This window comes from Gallinula chloropus (genome assembly GCF_964237585.1).
Source record: "Gallinula chloropus genome assembly, chromosome: 2".
NCBI lineage: Eukaryota > Metazoa > Chordata > Aves > Gruiformes > Rallidae > Gallinula > Gallinula chloropus.
The window spans coordinates 27129514-27155342 of NC_140086.1; the positions used below are offsets into that span (position 1 = coordinate 27129514).

The window sequence follows — 25829 nt, forward strand, 5'->3', positions numbered from 1 at the left end:
CACACATGTCATTTGGGTTTTATTAAATAATGTTTGAATAATTATTCATTGTGAGAAGAGAGCTTATAGTTCTGGAAAGAATCACAGAGGTATTTACCTTCTTACAGTGATCTAGTTGTTTAAAAAAAGGAAAATTCAAAAGGACAAAGTAGAAGCTCATGCTCACCAAACAGACAAACACAAGTAATTAATCAGTTCTGATTTAAAATCTGAAACTTTTTTTTTTGTTATTTTCCCTGCAGATTTTCCACTCCAGAGCTGAAGAGCAGAACTGACTTGTAAGTTCTTCCTTCAGCTCCTAACCCAGAGGAGATGTCATGGTTATGAGACCATGAGTCAGCCCCACTTATACAGCTCTGTAAAATGCAGGTATCAGTACCTTTCCTCAAACTCACAGACAATGGAGTGATACTGGAAATGTAAGGCTAATCTTTCCCAGCACCGTGTCCCGTAGGCGATGAGAGCAGCTCAGAAGTCGTATCTTCTTGGATCTCTTGGATGATTTAGAGACATTTTATAAATTGTGTCACTACTGACAGTGAATAAACACCAGTCAAAACAGGGTAATTAATCCTTTATATATTTTAGCATCTTTGCAGCCTTGCGGATTAAAGATAGTTTCCACTTTTGAAATTTTTTAAAATGCCTTCTAAATTTTACTTACTTGGTTTCTGTTATATAGGACATAGCTATCAAATACATTATGTTTACCTTTTTTGCCCATGGTTAAAAGGCAAGTAATTGTGTAAGAAGGGAAGAAGTTTGAGATAAAAATATATTATTTGAAAAGAAGAGTATTTTTAGTAATAAGGTCTGTGAGTGTTCTAGTTCGGCTCCTTTCCTAGGAAATCAGTGGCCAAACATGTCAGTTATTTCAGTGAGACAGAATCAGGTTGTTTCCACAGACGGGCAATAAATTATTATGGCACTTCAGATGAGATTTTGACACATGCAGCAGCACCTAATTTCAAGGGAAGTTCCGATGAACTGATGGAGAATAGACTGGAATAGGTTGCTACTCAGTTCAACTAAAGGTGGCTGAATTTAGCTCTTTTTTTTTTTTTAACCATATAACATGTGGGTTTTCTTAGGCATCCTCATTACTACTTTCCTTTTAAAATGTTTTTTTTTTTTTTTGCATAGCACTGTGTAGTGTTAAAAGTGTTGTGTTTATTTCTTCCACGTTCTATAAATAGCATCTCTCACACCATGCTTTGCTCTTTCTCAGTATTTCTGTTATGGTTTATTTACTTCCTATGTCCTCTTAACTTCTACCTTTAAAAGTTTTTAGAAGGAAAGCTTTTGCCAGTGAAAGGGGAAAAAGTACTTCTGTCTTCTATGAGACATCATTTCTTTCATTCCTTCTACTTTTCTTATTTGAGAGCAGACGTAATAAGTGACTGAAGTATCAAAGCATCTTCCCTGTAATGATGTGCATATGAGACAACATTTTAAGTTGTTATTGATCTGCAAATAACTATTCCTGAGCAAACTAGATTTCATCAGTCACTTTCTAAAAATAAACCAGGCTGTAAATAGAGTCCAACAAATGAAGTAGTATCAGACTCAATTATCTAGCTGAGTTTTTTCCACACCAGTCTGAAACTTTGAAATATTTCTGTTTGCTATGACACTTGTGGGTTTTTTGGGCTTTGTTTTGTTTTGTTTTGTTTTGTTTTAAAAATACCTACTTTATGCTAAATGTGTTCTGGACCTTGAGTTATGTACTACACCCTAGTTAAAGCTTGAATTTGAAATTGCTGTCTTGCAAATTCTAAAATAGTCATGGAAGGATGATACCTGAGCAAGGCAAAGTCTTAACTTGATTCAGTCAAAACATGTAGGTATATACACAAGTGTAAAGACACAGTAAAGGAAACCAATATATAAGAAAAACCCCTCCAATATATCTAAACCTCTAAGTTTATGGATCCCTGTGAAGGAGTTTTCCAGGTTATAGAGACATATGTGTTTTGAAGCAAGCGCTACAATAAAAACTGCCTTTGAGAACAGAACAGATTTCCACACCACACACACCTCCCCCCTCCCCACCCCCACAGGCTTTTAAACATACCTTTGTTTAACTTAGTTTGATGCAAATATAAACAGTGGTTGGGGGGTGTGTGGAAAATGCGGTTTGAGTTACATCATACAGAGGTCATGATATTAATAGAGTTCCCAGATAGACCAATTTGTTTTTATTTACAGCTGGAGACATGGAGATCTGATATACCAGAGGAGGACTTCACCCTTCTTTATGAAATCTGAATGAGCCTGATACTCGATACGGGAGCAGGGTCAGTATATTGGTTAGTTGCAGCCAGCAGGAAAATGCAGTTATATTCCCAATTTAAGCCTACATGTAAGTGGAATAATGTACTGTCAACATGTCAGCGAAAAAGATAAGAGAGTTATGTTGTTAGCCTTCCATATACAAAATGTCACTGTACTTTTTAGGAGACATAGCACTGAGGGACCGTGTATATACAAAAGGAAACCTGGAACAGATCATGCACCTTGGATTCATTACTTCATAGTAGCTGTGCACCATTACTTACATTACAGATGGTTGCTGCCTCTAGTTAAACAGTAGGTGTATTTAAAGGGGGAGCATGCTGGTCTTCAGAGGTTGTCCTAAGAGAGGTCCCCTCTTTGCCTCGAAGGCAAGGGTTTCCCCCGCCTGCAGCTTAGCTTTTGGGGGACTTTCTAGTGGTGTTTAGGTAAACAGCTTTGTGGCTGCTTATTTTATTACTGTCTGATAATAGACCACTATTGTTTATTGCAGGTGGCTGCCCAGCAGGTGGGAAGTTAAGGAACTGTATGCATGTGTGTTAGGGCAACGGTTTCCCCTTGTTAGGCAGGGTATCCTGTGCGGAGTGTGTGTGCAAGCACACCCGCGTGTGTGTGTGTGTGTGTGTGTGTGTGTGTGTGTGTGTGTGTGTCTTGCGTGGCAGTTAATACAGCACTTATTGCTTCCAGGAACCTCAACAGCAAAATGTTTCCTGCTCTTTGACATTGATGGAAACCAAATTTATTATTTCCATTTTAGTGTTTTCACGTTTGTTAGAGAAGTGCTAAGCCTGTATGATTTCAGCACAATCTAGTCTTTTGGTTTCAACACAGATTAAAAAAAAAAAACAACACCCCACAACTCACCACTAAAATATTTTCTATGTTTAAATACATTTAATATTAACTATGCCTTTAATAAAAAATCAACATGTAGCTTGTATAAATCAAACATGGATTAAGACATGATAAGCTTTTTGCTGCTGTGAAAGTTTTCCAAAATGTTTTTTTTCTCTCTCTTATTGCTTGGTGTTGTTTTATTTAACCAGTAGCATCTCTTCTCTTGGAAAGATTTGGTTTTTAATCCGAAGCCATGCTTCACTGAAAATGACTGACAAAGCTGGCATTCCCACAAATGACTGCCAATATATATTTTTTGGTTGTGTCATCTTTTCTGAAACACCCCAGATCCCCTTTTTTTCTGTCACTGTGAATATAACCTTCTGCAAAGAGCTTCAGAATGCTGCAACATTTAGAGGTGTTCAGGAGGCAAAAGGCAAAGGAGAATGCAAAAAAATCTCCTTAGCATCTAATTTAATTAAGGGATACCCCAAATAAATATACATGAAGTGGGGCTAAAATCTATCACGTCAGACAAGGAGACGTGAAAACGTACGTCAGTGGATCTTGTAAAGTCCTGAAAGTAGATAGCCTCTCTTTTCTAATTTGGAAGGAACTTAATGCGTTTCCCTCACTACTAAAAGCAGAGGGTAAACAATAGTAGGAACAGAGAGCGAAGCAGGTAATATGTCAGCTCTTGCAGCATGTACATCACCTAGTGGACATGCTTTGCATACTAAAGGGTGGGGAACTATCCTGCTACTGCATGTATCCCGCTCCCATTATCAAGCGCTAGTCCCGACGCACGTTTCTGTCATATGCGAATCTGCAAAGTTCGTCCAGCAGCTCAGTCACCTGCCCCCACCAAGTCCCCGGAGCAGGGGCACCCTTCCTGCAACACGGGACTTTTCATATCTTTGCTGCTTTTCTGTGCTGAGGTGAAGGCGGCATTTAGCCAGTACTCTGGCTAAACCGGGAAGGATTTCCCAAAGAAAGCATGTGTGCAACATTAATGCGAATCCCACAGCAGCCTCTGTTCTGCTGCTGTTCTCTGGATGGCACGACCTATGAAAGGTGTGTGAACTGACTCGGGTGAAAACGAACACTAAAAGGTAAATTACACTTGTAAATTAGAGGGAAAATTGGAAAAACATGGTTAAGGTTTGGAAGCTAAAGCTACCGAGGATCCAGCTTAGCATTCTATCTGTCTATTTAGTTTTATACAAACATTTCCTGCGCCACTCCATCAAAAGGAGCGCTTGTCAAATGAGCGCTGCAGTGAGCACACACAGCCCCCGTCCACACGCCAAGGCCCAATCCAGCTCCAGCGGAAGCGAACAGCAGGATTCTCACATGCTTTGAGGAGGGTGAAACCCAGCCTTTCAGAAGTGGAAGATGCTCTAATAGAGGGATATGGCTGAAAAAAAAAACCCAACCTAAACTTTAAAAGCCTGCACGGTTTGAGTGAAAAAGTGTTTGAGTAGATTGTCTGAGCTCCGGGTGGGGACGTGTGACAATGTGTAACACTGAGAGCTGCAAGGCAGTGGCAATTAGAAGGGACATATTTGTCTCTATTTTTAAACTGCAACGAGGTGAGTTGATATCTAAGTTCTCTTCCAAGAATTTCAGTGCAGATGACTGCCCATAACATAATTATTCACAGTAAAGAATAAGCCATGTTTCAGCTCTGAACATTTGATCAGTCTCTGTACAATCAAAATACAGTCAGATTTGGACAGCCTAGCAGGATATTTCTGACTTCCATGTGCAACTATACTTTTACCAGCCTTTCTCTCACACAATGTCACACAGTGATACACAGTGTAAATCCTTCATATGTCAAATCAGACATGGCATCTACAGTCTGCAGAAAAAAAAACTGCAGGGTGTAAAGTTACCAAGTATTTGTGAGGTCTACTGTGAGGCTGCATTTTTTTTTTCTTCTTGCAAACATGAATTCATCTTTCAAGGAACATGTTTATTTCTCCTTTTTCACTGAAACATAGCTATTTTCTCTAGGGAAAAAATAGAGAAAGGAAAAAAGTATGAATAAGGGAAGTTTGCAATGAGCCAGGCTTCAATAGGCTTTGCAATATAACGGTGACACTTGGTGTTTACCATCTTTTATTATTTAGGAATCATGTCAATTTATTTTCTCAGAGTTTCTGAGGAAAGTGTAGTTGCCATGAAGTGATAAGCATTTACTGGTCTCTGCTACACTTCATTACCTGGGTTGGCTTTTCCCTTACTGGGAACAATGGGAAACACTGTGCAACACAAGCCAGGGCTGGGTGTTTCATAGGTGATTTCTGTATTCTCCTTATGTGAAGAGAAAGCAGAAGTCCATAAACTTAATCACTTTAATTGTTACTAGCTCAGACAAGAGTTTCCAGAGTTTCCAAATCTAAACTGATGTTCCTTCCCTATTTTAGAAGATAATACCTAGAAAGCAGATGGATCTTTTAGAATGAAGGTACACGCCAAAAAGGAAGCACTGTGGGTTTATTTTAAAGCTGTAAACTGAGAATTAGGACTCGGTGTTCAGTCCCTGACAGTTCAGCAAAACACTCTCTGGGACCACTGGCAAACCTTTCATTTATTTTTCAGCTTACAAATACAACAACTGGCACGAAACTATCATGCCACGAAGATTTTTGGGCTCAACTGAAGTTTCTAGGTCTGGCATAGATGAAGGAAGCTTTGTGAAATTTGCTGGGTTTAGATTATTTTTAAATAATACTTTTTTAAAGGTTCTCCTGTGATTTTAGCCTTGAAATAGACCTCTGTAAAACAGATAGCTTTTAAATTAAAAATCAATGCCAGGCTTGTGGCTTCTCACCATTTTTGTAAATTGAAATCACAGTAGACCAAAACATCTCGTGATATATGCTCTGTTGAGCTGAATTTCCTTCAAGGTAAATTTGACCCTGTATTACTCTATGCCACCCAGTTCATTAAAGCTCCATGTCCCATAATATCTGCAGGAAAGATAGATTTATCCAGGTCATAAAACATATTTTAAATGTATTTTCAAAATCAACTAAATTTTCAAAGCCAGCCTCAGAGACAGATAAATATTGCTATAAATATGTATATGAATGCTTCCTCCCCTTCTGGAAACATGCGTGTGCTTATGATAAACACACATCAGGTTACTTTGCATTCAATAGGTCTATTTATGTGTTTAAAATTGGGCATCTGTAAATTTGCAAGATTAGGCCTATAGAGTATGTGTGTGTGTGTGTGCGTGCGTTCGCACGTGTATGTACAAGAATAAAGAATGCAGCTTGATTAGAAGTTCTGTTCTATGCTCACTCTTTTACTTAACATCTGACATTTGAAAAAGCGAAGCTAAATGTCCAGGCAGTTCTGACAGTTCCAATCCATTATCTGCAACCTTAAAAAACCCCAGTCTTTTTTGCTCAATATATGAAGTTGATGTGTTTTTTTGGTGGGTTTTTTGGTTGTGGGGTTTTGGGGTTTTTTTTGAGGAGACGCCTTCTTTATATAGTGTCAACATGATATCAATAGTACCGGTTTGCTGTAGGTTGCGTGATTGACAACAATATTCTCCGTGAAACATAGAAAGGAATAACTGATGAATCGGAAAATATATGGATGCCTACTGAAATGATTATGTAACGAAACACGGAGTCAAACGGTGGCATGCTTCTATTAATTGTAGATGATAGTAATTAATTTTCACTGCAGTTGCGATCGTGTCGCTGCTTTCCGAAGAATCCAGAATCCCCTTCCAGGAAAGTGTGAAATTGCATCTGGGTTCTGCAAGCCATGAAAGACTATAAATTTCTTAAAAAAAAAAAAAAAAAAGAAAAGAAAAGAGAGAGGGAGGCCTTCCTCGATACTGTACTTTAGAAAGAAGGAAAAACAAAGGGAAAAAGAAAATGATAATTGTTTTCTCTAAGGCTATTATCTAATGCAAAAGCAAACAGTCTGACTGGAAATCAGCTAACAGAAGGGGATTAGAGAGTAGATCTGAGAGTGGCTTGATTTCTAGCACTGCTGTCTCTTCACACAGTGATGAGACACAGGCAGAGCAGCCAGGAGCTCTCCAGATGGCTAGAGAAAGTGTTTGTCTTGGGTTACTGCAGGGCAGTCTGGACTCTTAAAGCCGGGGAGGCATCATTAGGGAGCAAGTTAGATGTCCACCCAGTAAAAGCGAGCGAAAGAAAGAAAGAGTAGGCAGGCTGCCCGAGAGGGACCGCGCTCGCCTATTGTTAACATATACTTGACCCGCACTAACCTCCTCACGACACAGATGTCTCCTACCTCTATCACCTCCCACTGCTTTAAGCCCTCCCCCCCTGCACCTGGGTAGCGGGGCCGGGCCGGCTGCCGGCAGTATGCTGCCTGCCTTGCGAGGTGCCTGCTAGCGGGGGAGCCGGGCGCGGCGGCGCGGGGAGCGGCGCAGCCTTGGGCGGGCGGCTCGACTCGGCACCGCACCGGCGCGGCTTCGCCGGGGGCAGAGCTATGCGTCGGCTGCCCGGGGACACGCAGAGACCCCGCCACTGACAGCGGCCGCTCCCTGCGCTCCACATCACGTTTGTCTGCGGCGGCGGCTGCGAGGAGAAGGACCTGGGCATTAACTATCTCGACTTGGAGACTTTGCTTTATTTTTGGTTCTTATCCTTTCCCGTGGAACCAGTAGTCTCTCTCGAGCTGATCCTCCTTTAAAAAAAAAAAAAAAAAAAAAAAAGAAGAGCGAGAGAGAGGGTGGGGGGAAGAGCAGCTGGAGTTTCTCCTCAGCTCGTTTTGACTTTTGTGGACGTGGATCATCTGGACTGGGAAGGGAAGCCGCGCTGCGCTGCTCTCCCCTTTCCCACCCCCTCGCCCCTCCAGCAGCCTGGGCTGCCGGCTCTCCCCCGAGCAGGACGGGAACTTTTATTTGCAGCTCGCAGCCCGTGGCGAATGGTGGGAATCTCCGGTCCTTTGCAGTGTGAGTATGGGGCGCGGGCAGGGCGCGCTGGGGGGGGGGAGCCCGAGCCCCTTTTTTTTTCTTCCCCTTTCTCCTTTCCCATAGGGTTCCCCTGGCTCGGTGGGGTTCCCGTGGCTGTAACTAACCCAGGCGGACCGGGGCAGCCTCTGTGCCCGGGCAAGGTTAGCGTTGCATGCAGCTCTTACCCCCGCTGTCCCCGGCTCACAAACTCGCGCCCCGAATGTTTCTCAAGAGCCCAGAAACCAAACCACCCAGGGTTTTTTTTAATTATCATTATTTTTATAAAAGAAAATGACCCTTCTATGCGCATATTCTTCCACAGCGTTGGGTTTCTGTCTTCATTTAGGACTTGCCCTTTTTTTTTTCTGTCCCCCCCCCACCCGCCGCCTCCCCTCTCTCCGGATCACAGCTAGCCAATGTGAGCCGGAGAGTCTGAAATATTTCTGGTGGGATTTTCTTTTTGTTTGTTTCATTACGATCATCGGATTATGTAGCACTGGCAACATCACTTCAGGCTATTTTGCAAGAAATATTTCAGGCGGTACGCATCGTCTTGAGCTACACCGCGATCTTGCAACCACCTCGTTTCCTTAAAAGATAGGGTAACGCTAGCGTTTGCATTTCCAAAACTGCGATACAATGTAATTGTGTCATCTCGTCTCTCTGAGCTGAGGGGTTTGAGTCCATAAGATCGTAACTCACCTTCGATAAGGGGGACTGAAAAGATGAGAACCACACTCCGGCCATTTAGATGAGCCTTTGACTTTTTGGGGAGTGCGAGTCCTTTTGTTAGTGCCAAAGTTGTAAGATCGGGCTAAAATTTGGTTTAGGGTAGGGCAGGACTTGCCACTCTGGCAGGGGCACCCACGACTCCATCACGCGCTAATTTACGGGGAAATAGCTGTGTTGTTACTGTACCCTGCTCTCCTAAATGTTAGAGAGAAACTGAAAGTAACCCCTCGGACGCAGCTCTCAAATCGCTCTTGCTCCAAGCAAGAGCTGAAATGTTACTTCCTTCAGTTCACTGAAGGAGGGAGAGCGAAGGGAAGAGGCGCCGAGGCAGCCTCCCCCGCATGCCCTCCAAGTCGCAGCCCGGCGCGGCGGGACCGCCCTACCCGGCCTCGGCCGGGAGCTCCCCGCCACCGCCGCGGTGGGGAACAGCCGCTTCGAAGCCTCTCGGATAGAGCAGCCCTCGATGCAGGCTCTGCCAGTCAGTCACTTCCACCCCTCCGTACCTCCGCCTTGCCCTAAATCACGGCGCGGAAAGCGGCCGTCTCTCGCAGCCCCCTGGCACTGCCCTCCCTGGAGCCGGCAGCTCCTGCCTGCCGATCGCTCCGGCGCGGACCGCGACCCTCTCAGCCCCTGAGAGCAAATCTTCCCTCCAGAACTGCTCAAGTGTTCCACTGCCAGGCGCGGCAGGGCTTGGGAGCGCCTGCCTTTGCTCTGCCGGAACGTCTCCGAGGTGCTCTCGGGAGGGTGCGTTGTGCACAGCTGCACGCTTGCCTTCACAGGCAGAGCAGGACGGCGGTGACGGGCATGGCATCCCGGGGGCTGGGCACAGAGAGGTGTGCGCGCCTCTCCAGAGCGGTCCGCGGGAGCTGCCGCGCTGTCCCTGGGAACGCAGCAAGTGCCAAGCGCTTGGCTATAGGCACAGCCCTGACTAACGAAAAGGATGTCTTCTGAGTCTTGGTATGTACGGCCAAGCATTTGCTCCAACAAATACTCGTGTGCTTAATGTAACGCTGACCCCTTTAACTTTTAACATCGCTTCCCCTAATTAATCTGTTCAGGCCCCAGACTTAAATGGCTGTCCACAGCTGCTGCAAATTGATTTATCCCCTGATGGTGGTCCGAGTTGCTGACCAAAGCAGGATCTCCCCCCCACCCCCCTTATTTTTGGTCTACTAATCTGTTTTGACTTATTTCCTACTTACAGTAAGGCTTGCATGCTTTTTGAAGGACTTAGAAAATATTTTCTTTTGACATGTAGCTAGAAACATAATTATTGTATTTGTAAACACAATATGTTGGGGCTAAGGGTGAATATAATTTATTTAATTATACCCTCGTAGCCTTACATTTCCTTCTCTATTTCTGCATCCTGACAGATGCAATGGAAAGTTTACATAAGCAACTTTGTTAACTGTAGTTTGAAGCAAGACGTGAAAGACATTTTTAGCTCTGAATTCTCTTGTCCAGGTTTTCTGTTCTGCTTTTCTGTTAACGGTTTAGCGAATCTGGATAGCCGAGAGGATTGAAACTGGTTTCTAATGGTTGTTAAAGCTGATGCTTGACCTTTCCATGGGAAGTCTGAAAACCTCATTCAGTTTATTCTGGGCTGATTTCCTTAGGAAATCCAATATGATCAGGGAATTTCCTTCAGCTCGCCTGGATGTTAAAAAAGTTAGTCTATCTTGTTTATACGTCCTGGTTTTAGCACTAGGTGTTTCTGTGGTGCCCCATCAATAGGACAAAAACCCCAACCAAAAACCAAAACAAACAAAAAAGCCAGTAGGAAGAAGATCTGGACATGGCTTATTCATAACTGCACGTCTATGAAAGTAAGTTGGCAAAGGCTTTGTTAGGTGTGAGATGCACTGCAGGCTCACTGTACAGGCTTTTAATTACGAAGTTGCGCTGCATTTGATAATTTATATCTTCTGAGGTCAGTTCTATCATATCTGAACCTTCAACATCATTGCTACTTACTACTTTCAAGTCGTGCGTCATTTTTCTTTGCTGTCATGGGAAGCACGACCACGCATCAGCGCAAGAAAACCCCAAACCTCACCAAAAACCCAACCCACCCTTAAATCCGCCGATGTCTCTTGGCAAGCTGAAGCCAGGCGAAGGGCGTGCAGGAGATAGATGATGGCAGGACTTCTTCCTTCGACCCCGCGTTTGCAGGAGGGTGAGCGGCTGGGTTCCCGAGCCGTGAGCACGCTGTAGGAGACAAGAACCATTCTGTTTGTAAAGGAATGCAGACAGCAGTGTTAGGTCACTGCTTCCTGGCAACTGCTGCTCGAGTTGTTTTTCTTCAAAGGCTCTGAGCTTTTAAATAGTTTCCAAAGTCTTTTTAAGTAAAACGTTGCCTTCTACCGTTTTTGACCACCTTAATGTTAACTTGTTTTGTGCCTAAATAATGGACCAGTAAAACATCACACGGTGTCTCTCATCTGTGTACGCTTAACACTACATATGCCTGCACACACATGGAGCTTTATACTGGAAGTATTGTTTATAGAATAAAGGGGAGAAAAACAGCTCCACCTGGAGTGCTGGTCAGTGGCTAGTCAGTTCAGGACATTCTCCCCTGTCAAATCCTGTTTCTCACTTCTCTGAAATGAACCTCAGATGACAGGCGTTGAATGCGAAGCTTACTTCACTGAGGTACTGTGCAGACTGCAAACTCCGCTCCGTGTCAGACACTTTGGGGGAAATGGGCATCTGCAGTGTTAGCACTGGGGGTGATGGGAGAAAGGGCTTGCAATTGTCATTTCCATCTTTCAAATCCACTTGCCACAGTTCATTACTGTTAAATCTTTAGCTAATTCAATAAGGATATTACTATGTTGCTCTTGAAGGAGCTTCAGATATTTTAGATTGGGGGGAGCATTTGGGGGGGGGGGGAATCTTGTTCTTTGTTCTGTAGAAACTTAAGTTGTCATGCAGAGATCAAGGAGACTTATCAGCCAAAATAAAACGTGATTTTGGTGTTGGGAAGGGGTTATTTTTCATAGCTTGGCTAAAGAAATGTGAAAAAGAAAATTATTTAAACTCTGAATACATTAAAAAAACTTTTATCTATGTAGTCAGTAGCAGCCTGCTCTTTTTCATACAGCCTCTAATAGCAACCTGTATTATTTACAAAAGTTTAAAGCGACACTGAATTTAGTATAAGTAATGAGAGTGTAAATTCTTAAAACATTGACTTCCAGATTTCATTCTCTTCACCTTCTTTCACGTGATATATCTAAAAAAGTTAGTTTAAAAACTGAAGTTTTAATGTAAAGGGTCTTGGTTTTCCACACAGATGTTCCTTTTTTTTTTTAAAAAAAAAAAGCTTTAAAATCAGTTATCCTGTTCTTATTTACTATAAAGTTGATTAGTTTAATACATGGTAGCATAAATACATCAGGAAGTAGCATACTGTGTGGTTTTGTGGATAAAGAGAAATGATCAGCAGATGTAAAATCAAAGTCAAAATATCCTGCCCTTTAAAAGGCTTTTTTTTCTCCCTAAAATATTTTCATCTGAAAGACACTGACTTCCATTTACATTTTTTTTTTCTGCGATTGATATGAAAGTTTCCAAATAACGTTTAGAGAACAGTGGACATTTTATTAAAGTAAACATTAGTTCAGTATAATGGAGGTAATTGTAAGTGATAAGAGCAGAGCAGGTTATCTGTGTGTTGTTTAAACAGAAGGAGCTATTTTGCACCATTTCCAGTAGCCATCTGTAGAGGAGAAGGGTTTGCACCTGTCTGTCCACACTAATTATAGATTAGGTCCAAAGAAATGAAATTTGAGTAGGCTTTCTCTTAATGAAATCCATAGTGATTTTATTGTAAATGTGTTTTGTGTACAGACGGTGATGGTTGGGCTGCGAGTAAAATAAATTGCTGTGTGGCTGTCATGTACTTGTAGTTGTAAAGCAGGATACTGCTGCATTAACAAAGGTGCTGAATAAAAATGCAGCGCTTCGTTTAAGTCCTAGGCTTCAGTGCTGGCTTTACCTAGGTTTAGTCAAAAAGGTTCACTGTAAGCACAGTCTTTTTAGGGATATGTTTCAGGGTAGGCTTCTCAGTTACCATCGCTTTCGTGTCAGCGTGCTGGCATATAGGTGGTCCTTCAGTTGAAATATGAGGTAGAAACGGTTTCACGTTAAATATGCAGGCGCATACGTGCAGAGTGTGTCAGAAATACTTTCCTCTGGTTTAACGCTGTATTACCAAAATAAAGTGGAAAGAGTGAGAAATGCGTTCTGCAGTAAAAGGTCACATGAATTTCTACCACATCTGTTTATAGTAATTATGAACATAATTAACATAAGAATTACAAGTGAAGTAATGACAGGCTGAGCTATGAGATATTATGCCATAATGGTCATATGTTGGAATTCTCACGTTATAGCACACTAGAATTCACATATTCAATGCAAGAAAGAAAATGTTAGATTTCTATCTATTTTAATGCTTCAAAACTTATCTGCCTCGGGCAGATGGACTTTACGCTTTATAGGAAGGTAACCCATTATTAAGAGAGAGTCAGTTGAAATTAAGATTTCTAGCCTGCAGCTTGGACTTTGAGACAGCTGTGCTTATGGAACACCACTTCTGTTACACATTTGTACTCTGATCGTATTTATTTTATTAACACACATTGCTGTATTTTTAAATGTGTTTTCACACTGAACTGCTTACATTAAAAAGGATCCTGGGTTAGTTTTTCTTTAGAGAATTGTGATTCAAATAGTAAAACTGCCTGTCGGAATGGCCAACGTAGATATGACACACATTGTGGCTCTGCGAGATGAGAGTCTGGTGGATCCTAAATTAGTTCATGGCATTATGTACATGTGTATATATATTTCAAGGAAGAAAATCCCTAACAAATCCCTAAATATAGAGCAATCTCTCATTTGTACTTAATATTTTGAAAGAATGTATGCAGAGAGAAAGCTCTGTGGTACCTTGCAGGTTGAATACATTAAAGTCACCTTTTCTTTAGAAATGCATAGCACACAGCATTAGGTTTAGGGGCTAAGGTTTCAAATGAGTTGACTAACTTTTGTAATATGACCTGTCTGGTTACCTCTAAATATGGTTGTCACACTACTGACAACTGGAGGAAGTTGAGGGAGAAGTGGCCCTTCTTTCAGGATAAAAATACTGGCTGAGGAATGCATAGTAAATTTGACATGTGAAAATCAGTTTGTCTTTAACGAAAAAAGCAAAGTCCCTTTTTTTGTGGTTGGCAAATTTGCCAAAGTGCTGTCTTTCTAAGGCAAAACATATAGAGAGGTTTATGAAAATTTTTTTTTAAAAAAATACCTTGCACTATGTCTCAGTGATACCAAGAGGTTTTCGCATTATTGGATTAGTGGAGGATTTGTGACAGACCCCTTTTTATCTGACATTCATTGCAGTGACACGATTTTCACACACACGCCCTTCCCCCATCTAAGTTCTGGTTTTCACTTTGTATTATGTGTCAAATTCCCTTTATTTCTTTTCTTGTGGAAAAAGCTGCTATCTTGGCTGAGTGATTTTGGAAGGAGTTCTACACTGAACAATGCCTGTCTCACTCCAGCGTGCAGTCATTGTCCTCATCCCAGTCTTCATAGCGCTCCTTTGCAGATGTGCAAGGGAAACTCGTTCCCTTAAAAAATAAGTGTTGGCTCTTTGGGAGAAACATTTAGAAAACTTTAAAACCCAGGTGCACAGAGTTTGCTTGGCACCCTGGAGCTGGCACAGCAGTTTGGCTGGCTGGCTGTGCTGGTGGTTGCTTTGCTCCCTGCCCTCACTGTGTCTTGTGATGACCCAGTCACTCCTCTTTCATGAATCTTGTCAAAATAAACCCTCAAAATCTGAACTGTTAAGTGTAGGGACCTACTTTGACTTACTGATCATTCTCTACTGCTTGGTGGCACTGCTTGTAGTGGCAGTATTGTGTTCAGGCTCTTGGGCCACCAGCAAGGCCCAACAAGTCGGGCTGGGTTTGGATTTGGCCAAACCCGGTGTAGGTCTGTCCTGTGACCTTGGGGAGCCAGGAGCCGTCGTAGTGTGTTAAGGGCAGCGGGTCTGAAGGCAGTCCTGGGGATGTCGCCTTGGTGGAAACGGAGGTGACCTCAGGTGCGGGAGCCAGCACTGCGCTCCCCAAGGTCTCTGGACGGGTCCTTGTCCCGGAGAGGCTTCAGGGCAGCTTCTAGTGGCTGAGCCGGGTCTGATGGGCACCTGCGGTCAGGTACAAGCGCAGCCCAGGGCGCTCGGGGAGCCGCCTTCTTCTCACTCGGCGGGCGGCGCGGAGGTGGCACCTCCCCCCATGCCGGGTGCGGCCTCCCTGGGGACCCCGGGCCGTGCCGCGCCCCCCAGCCCCGCTCCTTCACACCCACCGTACATCCTCCGGCCTCCATCTGGGCCCCGCTGATACCGTAATCGCCCCGATGCATGCCGCCGTCCCGCTCCCCCCTTGCCGGCAGGACCGCGGAGGCGCGATGTGCGGTCCTTGCGCCGCAGATAAGCTGCGAGGTGCGTTTAAGGCGCACAAAGCCCCGGCCGCGCCGACACCTCCTTCCCTCCCTCCCTCCGCCGGAAGGTAATCTCCACCCGCGGTTCGGGAGAGGCGGGCGGACGGCGGGGAGGGGGGACGACGACAACACCACCACCACCATCCTTCGCCGCCCCCCCGGCCCTCTCCCCGTCTCCCTCGGCGCTGCACAAGTCGATAGGAGCGGGGAGAAGTGAAGATGTAACCTCTTATCACCCCCCTGTAGCGGGCGGAGGATTTACAGGCAGAGATTAGCTGGTGGGGAGAAGGGATCTGCCTTTTGTTGTGCCTGGGGCGGCCGCGGCCTGGGCGCAGCCTGCCCCCGCCCCGCGCGGAGGGGTGTGCGTGAGGGGGTCGCCCGGCGGGAGGGAGGAGGTGGCTGGGGAACGAACAATAGGTTACCGAGGGACCCCACTTTAACCATGGTCGAGGGAAGAGAGGACGAGAGCGGCTCGCCTGGATGTTTCGTGGGACGGGAGTGGAAAGGACCGGCGCGGCGAGGGAGCCGCCGGCCCCGGGCGGGAGCGGGGTGGCGGCCGGGGCCAAGGTGAACGGCGGCGTGCTGTGGCGCGGGGTCTGCCTTGCGGCCAGCCCGGCCCTGCCTGAGGGGAGCTGGCAGGAGCCAGCTGCCTCCCCACCCCACGCTCCCGCCCGCTCAGTGTTGGGGTGGCTTCGCGGGAGGCGCCTGGCTTCCTAAGTGCCCGCAGAGGGTGACGGCGGGTTTTAGGAAAGGTGGCTTTTTTTGGGGGGGTGGTTGTTCTTATTTTGGACTTTGGATGGTGATTTTTGCAGTTCTCGCCAGATTAAGATGCCTTGCACACCAGGTGTGTGCACGCACGCTGCCTTAGGAAGAAACGGGTGTCAGCAGCCATCGTTTCTTAGAGCAATATTAAACAATTACCCGTAAAATATATTTAAAAGTTTGAAATATTTATATTGCCGTTTCACTTTGTCAAGCGTTTGCACAAATATATAGATATGATCCGGTAACTAAAAGCCTAATTAAAATTTGTTTAAAGCCAGGGGGGCATGTATTCTTGTTGACAGCAGCGGATCGATAGGGTAAGACAATAGAGCCCCATTATTTTACTTCCATTGACTGAACATATTGACATTTCAGGTTTGCGATTGCCTCAGTGAGCATGATGAAACACTGAAATTCACGAACCAACTGTCTGGAGTGGCACATATATTACTGTATGTCATCTCTGCCTTCAGGTTACCTTATCACTGAAGCAGAATGGTAATGGATGGCAGCAGAGTACTTCAGAGGGTTAGGGCTCTTATCAGTTAAGAAGCTGACATGTAGCAAGTTTCAGGAGTATCTTTAATTACACCTGTGTACAAGGGGAGATGGTCCTTGTTACCTGCTGCTGTGCTTCAGAGTTTACAGGCTTAGAAGCAGACAGGGTAACAAGGTATTTATGTTTCATATTTTGTATACGTGACTTGATACCTAAAACTTTTCTGAGAGCCCAAGGACCTCCTGATTATTCTGTTTTCATACTTGCCATGTTTGCCAATGGCAGCATCTCAACCTGGTCTGGATGCTCAAGTTCCAGAGCACCTGCTAGACCTTCTCCCAGTCTGAAGATTGCAAAGGAATTGAAGAACAACTTTTAAATAAATAAATAAATAAATGCACTTTGGGTTTCCTGCCTCTAAACATGCTCTATCAATGATGCTCAGGTAATTCAGTGCAGTGGATTTATTGCAGAATGATACATATATACATTTTTTCCTTAGTATAAGCACTGCAAAAAGAAATGTCTGTGCAATATGTGCACATGTATGCATAACTATATATATTAATTTATATGATTGCATATAAATGCCTATATAAAGATGACCCAATGGCTTCAGTACATACAATGTGCCTTATTATTTCAAAGGCTTTCAGATGTTCTTTAAAATCTAGCTGACTGCAGGATGAAATCCATCAGGGTTAGGCAGAGATAGAGATTGAAATTAATTTAAAGCAGACAAAGAGCTAATATGAAAGAGCCACTAGTGATTTAACTCATTTTTAAAAGTAAGTGTAATGAAAATATAAAATGTATTCTGAGTGTGCCATCTACTCAGCAATTGTTGCCATCAAGTGGACTGCTGATGCCCTTTAAGATGGTAAAAAGAAAACTAGTCCTTTATACCATTTTCATGAAAATGTTAGGTTTCTGTTTGATCAGCAGGTGCTGTTGAGATGAAAGCCATGTGTAAATTTTCAGAAGGCCAAAAGTGTCAATTCAGAAAAGGAAAGTGATAAGAGAAAATGCAATCAGTTTTCCTGTTTTCAATTTGTGCAGGATTTGAAGAGCTGTTTTGTTAAACTGCTACATCTGCTCCAATATGAATATTGAACTACTTCCACTAAAAATAACACCCTATAATTTGGAAGCCATTGCAATCTTTTGTTAATGCAAGTGGGTTATTTAAAAAAAAATCTATTCTGAAAAATCTCCTGCCTAATGTGCATTTTTGTTTATCGGCACTTTTATCTTCAGCAGATAAAATGGCATTATGCAATTAGGACCATATCTATTTGGACTGTAAAAATGGCACTGGATAGCTGAATGTCGCTATATTGGTAAAAGGATTTGACTTGTAAGTTTAAAATAATTTTATTAATAAACTGTGATTGTATCTTAAAATTACAAGTGACTGCTTCCCCACTGTAACAGTACAGCTTTACCTACCCCTGAGGACCTTGTGCGAAGTAAAGGATGTTCAGAGTACAACAGAACATTCTTGGGCTTGTTTTGTTCCTTCTGTGCCTGCAAATCTTCAGTTTAGGCTCATCAAGGACATTGTAGTTAATGGAGCTTTCGGAGTAACTTTTTTCAGTGGTTAAATGAAATAGTTAAATTGGGCTCAGATGCATATATACCAAAATATTCGCTGCTGTGGAGATGCTAACCCAAGTGAGTTTTATGAACCTGGAAAGCACAGCATTGGTAGAGCATAAATTTTCTATCAGAGGCATCTCCAGAGAAAATAACATTATTGCTTTTTAATTAAAAAAAATTTGTAATGAAAAGGGTATGTGTTAATTTTATAAATAAGGATCTAATTGAAGAAGTGATAATTCACTGTTAACATCTATAGAGCCCTGTGTACACAACATGAGTAAACATGTGCAGAATAAAAAGAGAGCTTTTACTTCTTTATTTCATCATGGAGAACTACCTGGTTTTAATACTAGAATGAGTTTTAGCTGCTGGATTCTCATCTAGTAGTCAGGAACTCAGTTTTTGGCAGGTGTCTGCATGGGAAAAGGCCTTGCTGATGCTTCTGTTTGGTTTTGCTATTGGATTTGTAAGCTTTTGACCTTGGGGGATTTTCCTCAAAGTGATCTACAGATCAGAAATAATTAAAATTCAATAAACTGAAATTTAAATATAGAATGGATTTTGCGTGAGATCTGTTCTTGTGGTAAGTTGTCTAGAAGTCTGTGGCATGTCTACTTTATAGTTTGTATTCCCAAACATAACTGTGTGCACACATGTGCATAAATTTATGTTGAATGACAGAGGGATGATTATTTATACAGATTTTATCCAAAACTCTGTGCACTCCTGAAACATAACAAAAAGCCTCCCTCCCCAGAAGAGTGTTTACATCCCGTGACAGTCACTAGATTCAAATCTTCTAAACATGAAAGTTGTTTCCTTTCCTCCAAACCTTCTTTTCCCCAACAAAGCTAACCCTGTTAAACCTCACCTTCTGTGGGACGTATACATAGTTATAGACATATGTACGAGAAGTAAATATTACAGAAAACATGGCCGATCGGGGCAAAATGTCTGTAGCCTTAAATAGCTTGTGATATCTGCCAACAGCAGAAGCCGTGCCGAGGAGGCCCTACCTCGCCTGACCCGGGGATGCGAGGGGATGCGCGAGCCTCGAAGGAGCCTTGCGTTAGTGCTCGGCGCCTACGTGGTGCTTTCTGCTAGCGAGTATTACCCAGCAAATGCTCTGCTGTAGCCTGTTAAGAGGAGATGCTGTCTGCCTGAAGAGGTTTTAAGCCGAGGAGCCTCTTGCGTTGGTTATGGGATTTTTTCTGGGGGGTATTTTCACAGGGGTTGGGGTGTAGTCCAACCCCAAAAGAAAGATTATAGCTGGATGTGTGGCATCTGAGTTTTCTGAGCACATTCATGGGAGCGCTCTGTTTTTCTTACTCTTTGCCAAAAATGCTGTATGCAGTTTTGCTGTTTCTATTGAATAGTTGCCATATTTAACTCCAGTGGTTGTGAATGGAAATGCGAGTGTGGAAAACAAGCCTTTCATGGTCCCCTTCATTTTCTGTAACACATTTTGGGATGCCTGGAAAGGAAGGGCATCCTAAATATTGAAAATATTTCTGAATTGCACACAAAGAATTTGTAAGCAGTTCAGCAACTTGGTTTTGTTTATGTGTCATTATTAGGGATGTGTGATGTGGTGACTTACGTAAGTGGTACCTTTTTTTGCTCACTATTATTTATTTAATTTAGATGTCATAAAAGCACGATTGTGTTGTACAGAACTGTACAGCAACAGTATCACCAAACGATTCCACACTGCAGCATGCTGCCATGGGATCTTCATGGGATAATTCATGATTTCTTCAGTCATTCCAAAGAGGCGTTTGATTCATTGCCACTTTTCCATCTGTCAGGACTGTGGCACTTAAATGTAAATGCCATCCAAAGTTCGTGGAGGATAATAGGTTCTTTGGGAAATTAGGTTGCTGTCTGGAAAGACAGAACACTCCACCTAGTGGGGTGGAATTAATCTGCAAACAGTGGCGGGCAATGGCATGTAATAAACCAGAGAGGGTTTATGAAAAGCTGGGTTGATGCCACGAGTGAAAACTTCTGACAGGCATCTGGAGGAGGTGGTTGCATGTCCATTACCAATTGTACAAGACTGTAGTGACTTTTGTAGTTCTAGGAGGGTTATGTATGTCTGCCTTGTTGGATGTTAATATACAATTTACATAAGTAGTAGGAATTGCCACTAGCCATTTTCTTTTGTGGTTCCTTTTATTTGGAGACCTGCTGACTACATTTTCTGATTTCTGATGACGAGCACACAGGTACTCTTTTTGATTATGGCTCAGGTGTCATTTTAAATAGTTTGGGCAGAAAAAAAACCCCAATCTGACCCCCAAAACTTTTCCACTTCCATAATTTATTTATTTTCCACAATACATTTTCTGTTTTGTTTTGTTTTGCTTTGTATACTTGTGTAATGGCAGTATCAGGATGCTGTTTCTTCATGTTGTCATGACAGGCTGGGTGGCATGTTGAGTCAATCTGTGTTTTTTCTGATAGTCCCAAAGTTTAAAAATCTCTGTTAATGAAGTATTAAATTATATAGGGTTTTGTACCTGTGCTTTGCTTCTCGATTGGTTTGGTTATGTTGTGTCACTAGGATAAAATACAAAGAATTTAAAATCTGGGATGCAGGTGAACACCCAACCTGTGCAGCAAAGATTCTATCCCAAGATCCTCTTGGAAGATTGATCCCAACATTGAATCACATATGTGTTAGAAAAGTTGAAGAATAGAACTGCCTTTCCACAGCAATAGAGAGTGAGGCTGTTGCCAGAAAGTGAGATGATTAGGATGCAACAAAGGAGATAGAATGATACTGCTGCAAAGGGTAGTTGGGAAGAGCGCTCCAAAGGAGTGCTTTCAGTGACATCCAGGTGGGGTTTGTTGCCAGAGCCATTAAAGCATAGTGGTGCCAGAGAAAGCTGCCAACAAATTTAGGGATAACGGCACCTGCGGGCGTGCTATCAATGGATGGTAGTGCCAGGATGATTTTTTATTTTGTTTTAATGGTGGTATTGCTAAAAGTATTTAAGGGTAATGTTATAGAAAAGGTTTTAGTGAGTGAAGTCACCGAATTCTAGGAACCATTAAGCAAAAGCTGTTTCACGACTGTACTATTTATTATTTTTAAAGCTTGTTGGCAAACCACTTAATGCTGGAAGAACACGCTGCAACCTGTATTAAAGCATGCTGCAGATGAGCAAGGAAGCCATTGTACTGAACTGAACAGCCTAGCTTAGTTTTTTTACATGCATTTCACCTGTGCCATGATAAATCAGTGTAACTCCACAGGTCAGCAGAGCTTTAAAACACTGAATCAAAATACTGGAGCTCAGACCCTCCATGGTATTCACATGCCCAGTTCTGTTTAAGATGGTGTTTCTTTTGTCTTAACACTAGTCTGAGGGTCTGGACCTTCAGGCTCTCTGTGCTCCCATCTCATGTCTGTGACAAAACCCCCAGTATTTTGCTGGAACAATTCTGAGACTTGGATCCAGATATGGCCCTAATGTACATTATCTTACGTAAGGTTAAGTGGGCTAGCTCAGGTCTTCATGTAAAGTTAGTCATTCTCTTTGAATTGTAAATGATAGACTTACCTGATGAAAAATTCCATATAAAGGAGAGAAAAAAGTATTCCTTCTGTAATAGTATTCTCAGAGGTTCCTGTTGAGACCATGGGACCAGGATCCTCAACTTCTATATGCCAGGAGCTGGATTAAGCTGTGTTTAAGCCAGTTTCCTGTTCAAAAAAATTGCAGGGAAGTGGAAAGCTACAGTAGCTTTATAGAATTTGTCAATATATAATTTCCCTTCCAGGTTCAGACATTTATTGGTCCCATCCTCTTCCCATGGGAGGTTTTGATGTTAATTTTCTTTTTAAAAGTCCAGGCCTACATTCCTCCTCTTACAGAGATATTATTGGCCACTATTGTTTTTATTATCCTGTGGCTTCTCTGGGAGGATGGGCAGGACCTCAGTGACACTGCAAGTCCTCAGTGGCTGTGTCTGCTCTCCAGGAGGTCACAGGAAGCAGGTGGCTGTGGTAATTGTCCTCGCTCCCAACCCTTGTCCTTCCTGCGGGCAATTGAGAAGTGGTCAGGAAGTGTCAGGCCTACTGTGTCCCCCCAGCTTTGCTACTTCATGCGTTCATAATAACTTGAGGTATTTCCCAGGCAAGGGGAACCATGTAGGAACCCTTAGTGTCCTTCCTAAACTCTGCGGCTACCTGGCTGGAAGAGCTGAAGGCTGTGACTGCCTAGTTTGTTTGGGATTGCGTCTGGAATCCACCAGAATAACAAAGATTAAAAAATATTAAAATTAAAGGTATACAACATGTTCTAGGTAAGTCCTTGGTAAGAGAACAGCAAAAAACCCTATGAGGTGCATGAAATATTTCTGGGGACCATGATCCGCTTTTATCTGGTGAGTGGAGGATAAGGAATGCAAAAACATTTTCTGCCCAGGCCAGTTGGGTTTTAATTGTCTTTGTTGCAACTGCACCTTCAGTAGTCTTGGATGCCTGAATGGCACTCAGTGCTGTGCTTTGGAAAGTCAGTTAGGGTCTTGCTACTTCAGAGGGACTCTTGTTGACTGTTTGGTTGATTTTTTTTAAGAGGGAAGGAGCGCAGCATTGCTGAGTATCTCGCTGCAAGTGTTGCAACAAGTGCTCTAAGCCAGGTTTTGAACTACCACTAATCTTCCTTTTAAGTGTCTTTTGGAAAGTATCCACTCACGTTGGAAGTGATGTGAGTTGAGTAATTAATATCATACTAGTTATTTGTCTGCCACAGGTATTTTGAGTGAAAACTCTTGAGCTTCTCTGCTCCAGTGTACTCTTGGTTTTACTGAGACTACTTGCCTAAATAAGGTGGGCTGCAGGATTGTGTGGCTGGTGAATCATACTGCTTTCTGAATCACTCTTACAAAATATCAGCCTGAAATACTAGCAAATAATGAGCACATTGTGCTTGGGTTTGTACTTCACTTAAAGAATGGCATTTTAAGGCAGAATATTTTGTAAAATGTTTGTTTAAAAACCACTTTGCAATTTACTTCCATCAAACCCGTTGTACCAGGAAAAATACCTCCTTCAGAAGGGAAAAGGTGTCAGTATTGTGCAAGCATATCTGATTTTTATCCAGCTATTTGCTATTTAAGCTCCCTTCTCAGTGCAAGGAGATCAGCTGACAACAGCAGCAACCAAATCATGTTTGCAGCTGGGCAATTACAGTAGACCCTAAGATCCGCGACTGTCAACCATGAACGCAGATGCCTTCAAAGTCCTGTTTTTCTTCCATGTGGAAGTCGTTGGCATGGAACAGATGCCTTCATTTTGGAGAAACCAACCTCTGGATATAATTGGTTCTCTCTTCTCTTGTCCTCTAGGGACAGTCTCTCGCAGATGAAATTAGATGAGAAGAAAAAAGAGACGCAGGCACACACAGCTCGCACATGACACGAAGCAGGAGTTTTCAGGATCTCTCTCTGTTTTGTCACGTGGAACCATTTTACAGCTGGGAGATTTCACTCCATTTTTAGCACTCTACACACATGATGATGATGCAATATGAAAAACATGAAAATTAAAATATGTATCTGGCCAAAAGTTTATTATTAATCTAGGCAGGCTTGTTTAGAAATAAGACAAGCACATCCTGCCCGTATTACTTTAGTGTTAAATGTTGACTTCTGCACCTTCTATCGATGCCACAGTCTCAGACATTTAAATGGCAGAAGAGACAAGATGGTTTTAAAAGCTTTTGTTGCAGTGCTGGAATCAAAGTATTGTTTTCCTCAAATGCTTTGCTACTTCTTAACATGGGAGGGGAAAAGCAAGTAGTTGGCTTCATATTTCACCTACCACACAGACATTGAGTTAAGGAAGCAGCTTTACTGGAACTTGAGCAGAATTAGTCCAATGAACGTTTGTCCTGTGGTGGGGTACCAAAGAGACTCTGTCCTCTTACTACTGCAGATATCTAAACTTGGATGATGGTAACCGTACTGAGAGAGGGAGAATCTGCCTACCCTGAGTCCAGCAAAGGATTTTGTCACTCTCTTTCCCCTCTGGTGTAACAGCTACTAAATCACTGCAGTTTACGTTGTTTAGTACTATTAAAATAAATCAATACCAACTTTATGTTACCTTCAAAAGCTCAGTTGTGAACTCTGACAGTCAGCTAGTGCTGTGTTAAGAACTGCAGTATCCTTGGGTGCAGTGGGTACCTCTGGGAGGAGGGTGCAAGGGGGATTGGGGACTGCCAGGAGGTAAACTTCCACTGCTAGTGCCCAAGAGCCTGGAGATCTGTCATTGATCTGTCATCTCTGAAAGCTTTTTCTTTCTTCAGTTTTGTTTCCTAGTGTAAGCTTTTTTTATATTGCAGTTCAATGTGATGGTCCAGTTCAATCACCAGGTGTAAGATTTACCTAGGGAAACGTAACTCTTACATGACTTAGGAGTGTGGCTGCTCAAAGATGATGAACCTTTGTAACAGTATAGGTAGGTAGGTCCTATTGATGACCTGAATTCTGAACTTGATTTTCAGATTTTAATGGTATTTTCCATATTTTATGTGAGGAGTTTACTACTAGTGTAGTATTTCCATCTCTTAAAAGTTGAGCAGAAATGTCACTAGCAGCAAACACTGTTGGGAATTGCCTTGGTCTAGGTAGTTGGTAGAAGGCGGTCAGCTTTTCAGATGCTTGATGTAACTGCATATACCCAGAGTGTGCTGCGGTCCTTTGTTTCACATTGACACGCAGGAGTTGCATGGGTGGAGGGCATTGGCATTCATTGGGTTGCCCAAATTAAACTTAGTTTTGAAATGATGATTCCTCAGGTTTCATAAAGGAGCATGGCGATTCTTTGGTGGTGGCACTTTGGTGCTGCTCTTAGCATTGTACTTCTGAAGACCCACACGATAAGAGAAAAACTTGACCAGAGAAGTGCTTAAGTGACGAAGGGATTTCTGGCAGTAACTAGGAAGTGCAATAATGGTTGATTTCTTCTGAGGCTGATCCTGGTATTTGTAGTCTTTACATCCTATTAATTCCTTGAAAGATAAGCTGATACAAGAATGATTTGCCAGGGCCAATGGCTCTTCTAAGATCTTGGCTCAGGTTATATCCCCCTTCTCTCCACGTATAAGATAAAAGCACTGTGAATATGAGGTTAACTGAATTCAAATAGAAGACTCTCTCGAGTTATTGCATTCCTTAGAAAATAAATACATTTCTCATATGGTTGAGATTGATCAAAAAAGTATTCTGTATGCCAGTGATTACATTCCCATCTGTGATTAAGGTTTTCTGTCTGCATCTGGTTTTCACATTATATTTCTGTAACAAGAATCCTTTATATGGCAGAGTTCACTCTCTGTATTTTCTATTAGCTGCAGCTTGAACTACTGCACGGATCGCAGATTTACACATGTGGTTTTCATTACTTCATACCATTGAGAAAAAGTAATATTTGTTTGGGAAAGTATGTTTTTCAGAATTTCCATGGTAATACAACATGTTGATCCTTTTTTTATAACACTCTTGTAAGACTACAAATTGTTTTAGGCATTCTACTTTCAGTGCAGTTCAGACAATTTTGCTTGTACAGTCAAACAACAGCAGCAGTTTACGATTCGGGAGGAAAAAATAAAT

At 42.7% G+C, this 25829-nt stretch overlaps 1 protein-coding gene across 2 annotated transcripts in view; it reads left to right on the plus strand.

Moving 5' to 3' along the window:
- The first annotated feature begins 7610 nt into the window (after positions 1-7610).
- Positions 7611-25829, plus strand: part of RUNX1T1 (RUNX1 partner transcriptional co-repressor 1) — a 113898-nt gene continuing 95679 nt past the window's right edge. For both annotated transcript variants that reach the window (XM_084260384.1, XM_084260385.1), the window contains exon 1: positions 7611-8086. Coding sequence is in view for 1 of the 2 variants with exons in the window: in XM_084260385.1 (XP_084116511.1) it covers positions 8059-8086 (28 nt within the window). In the remaining variant the exon portion in view is untranslated. The remainder of the gene's footprint in view (positions 8087-25829) is intronic.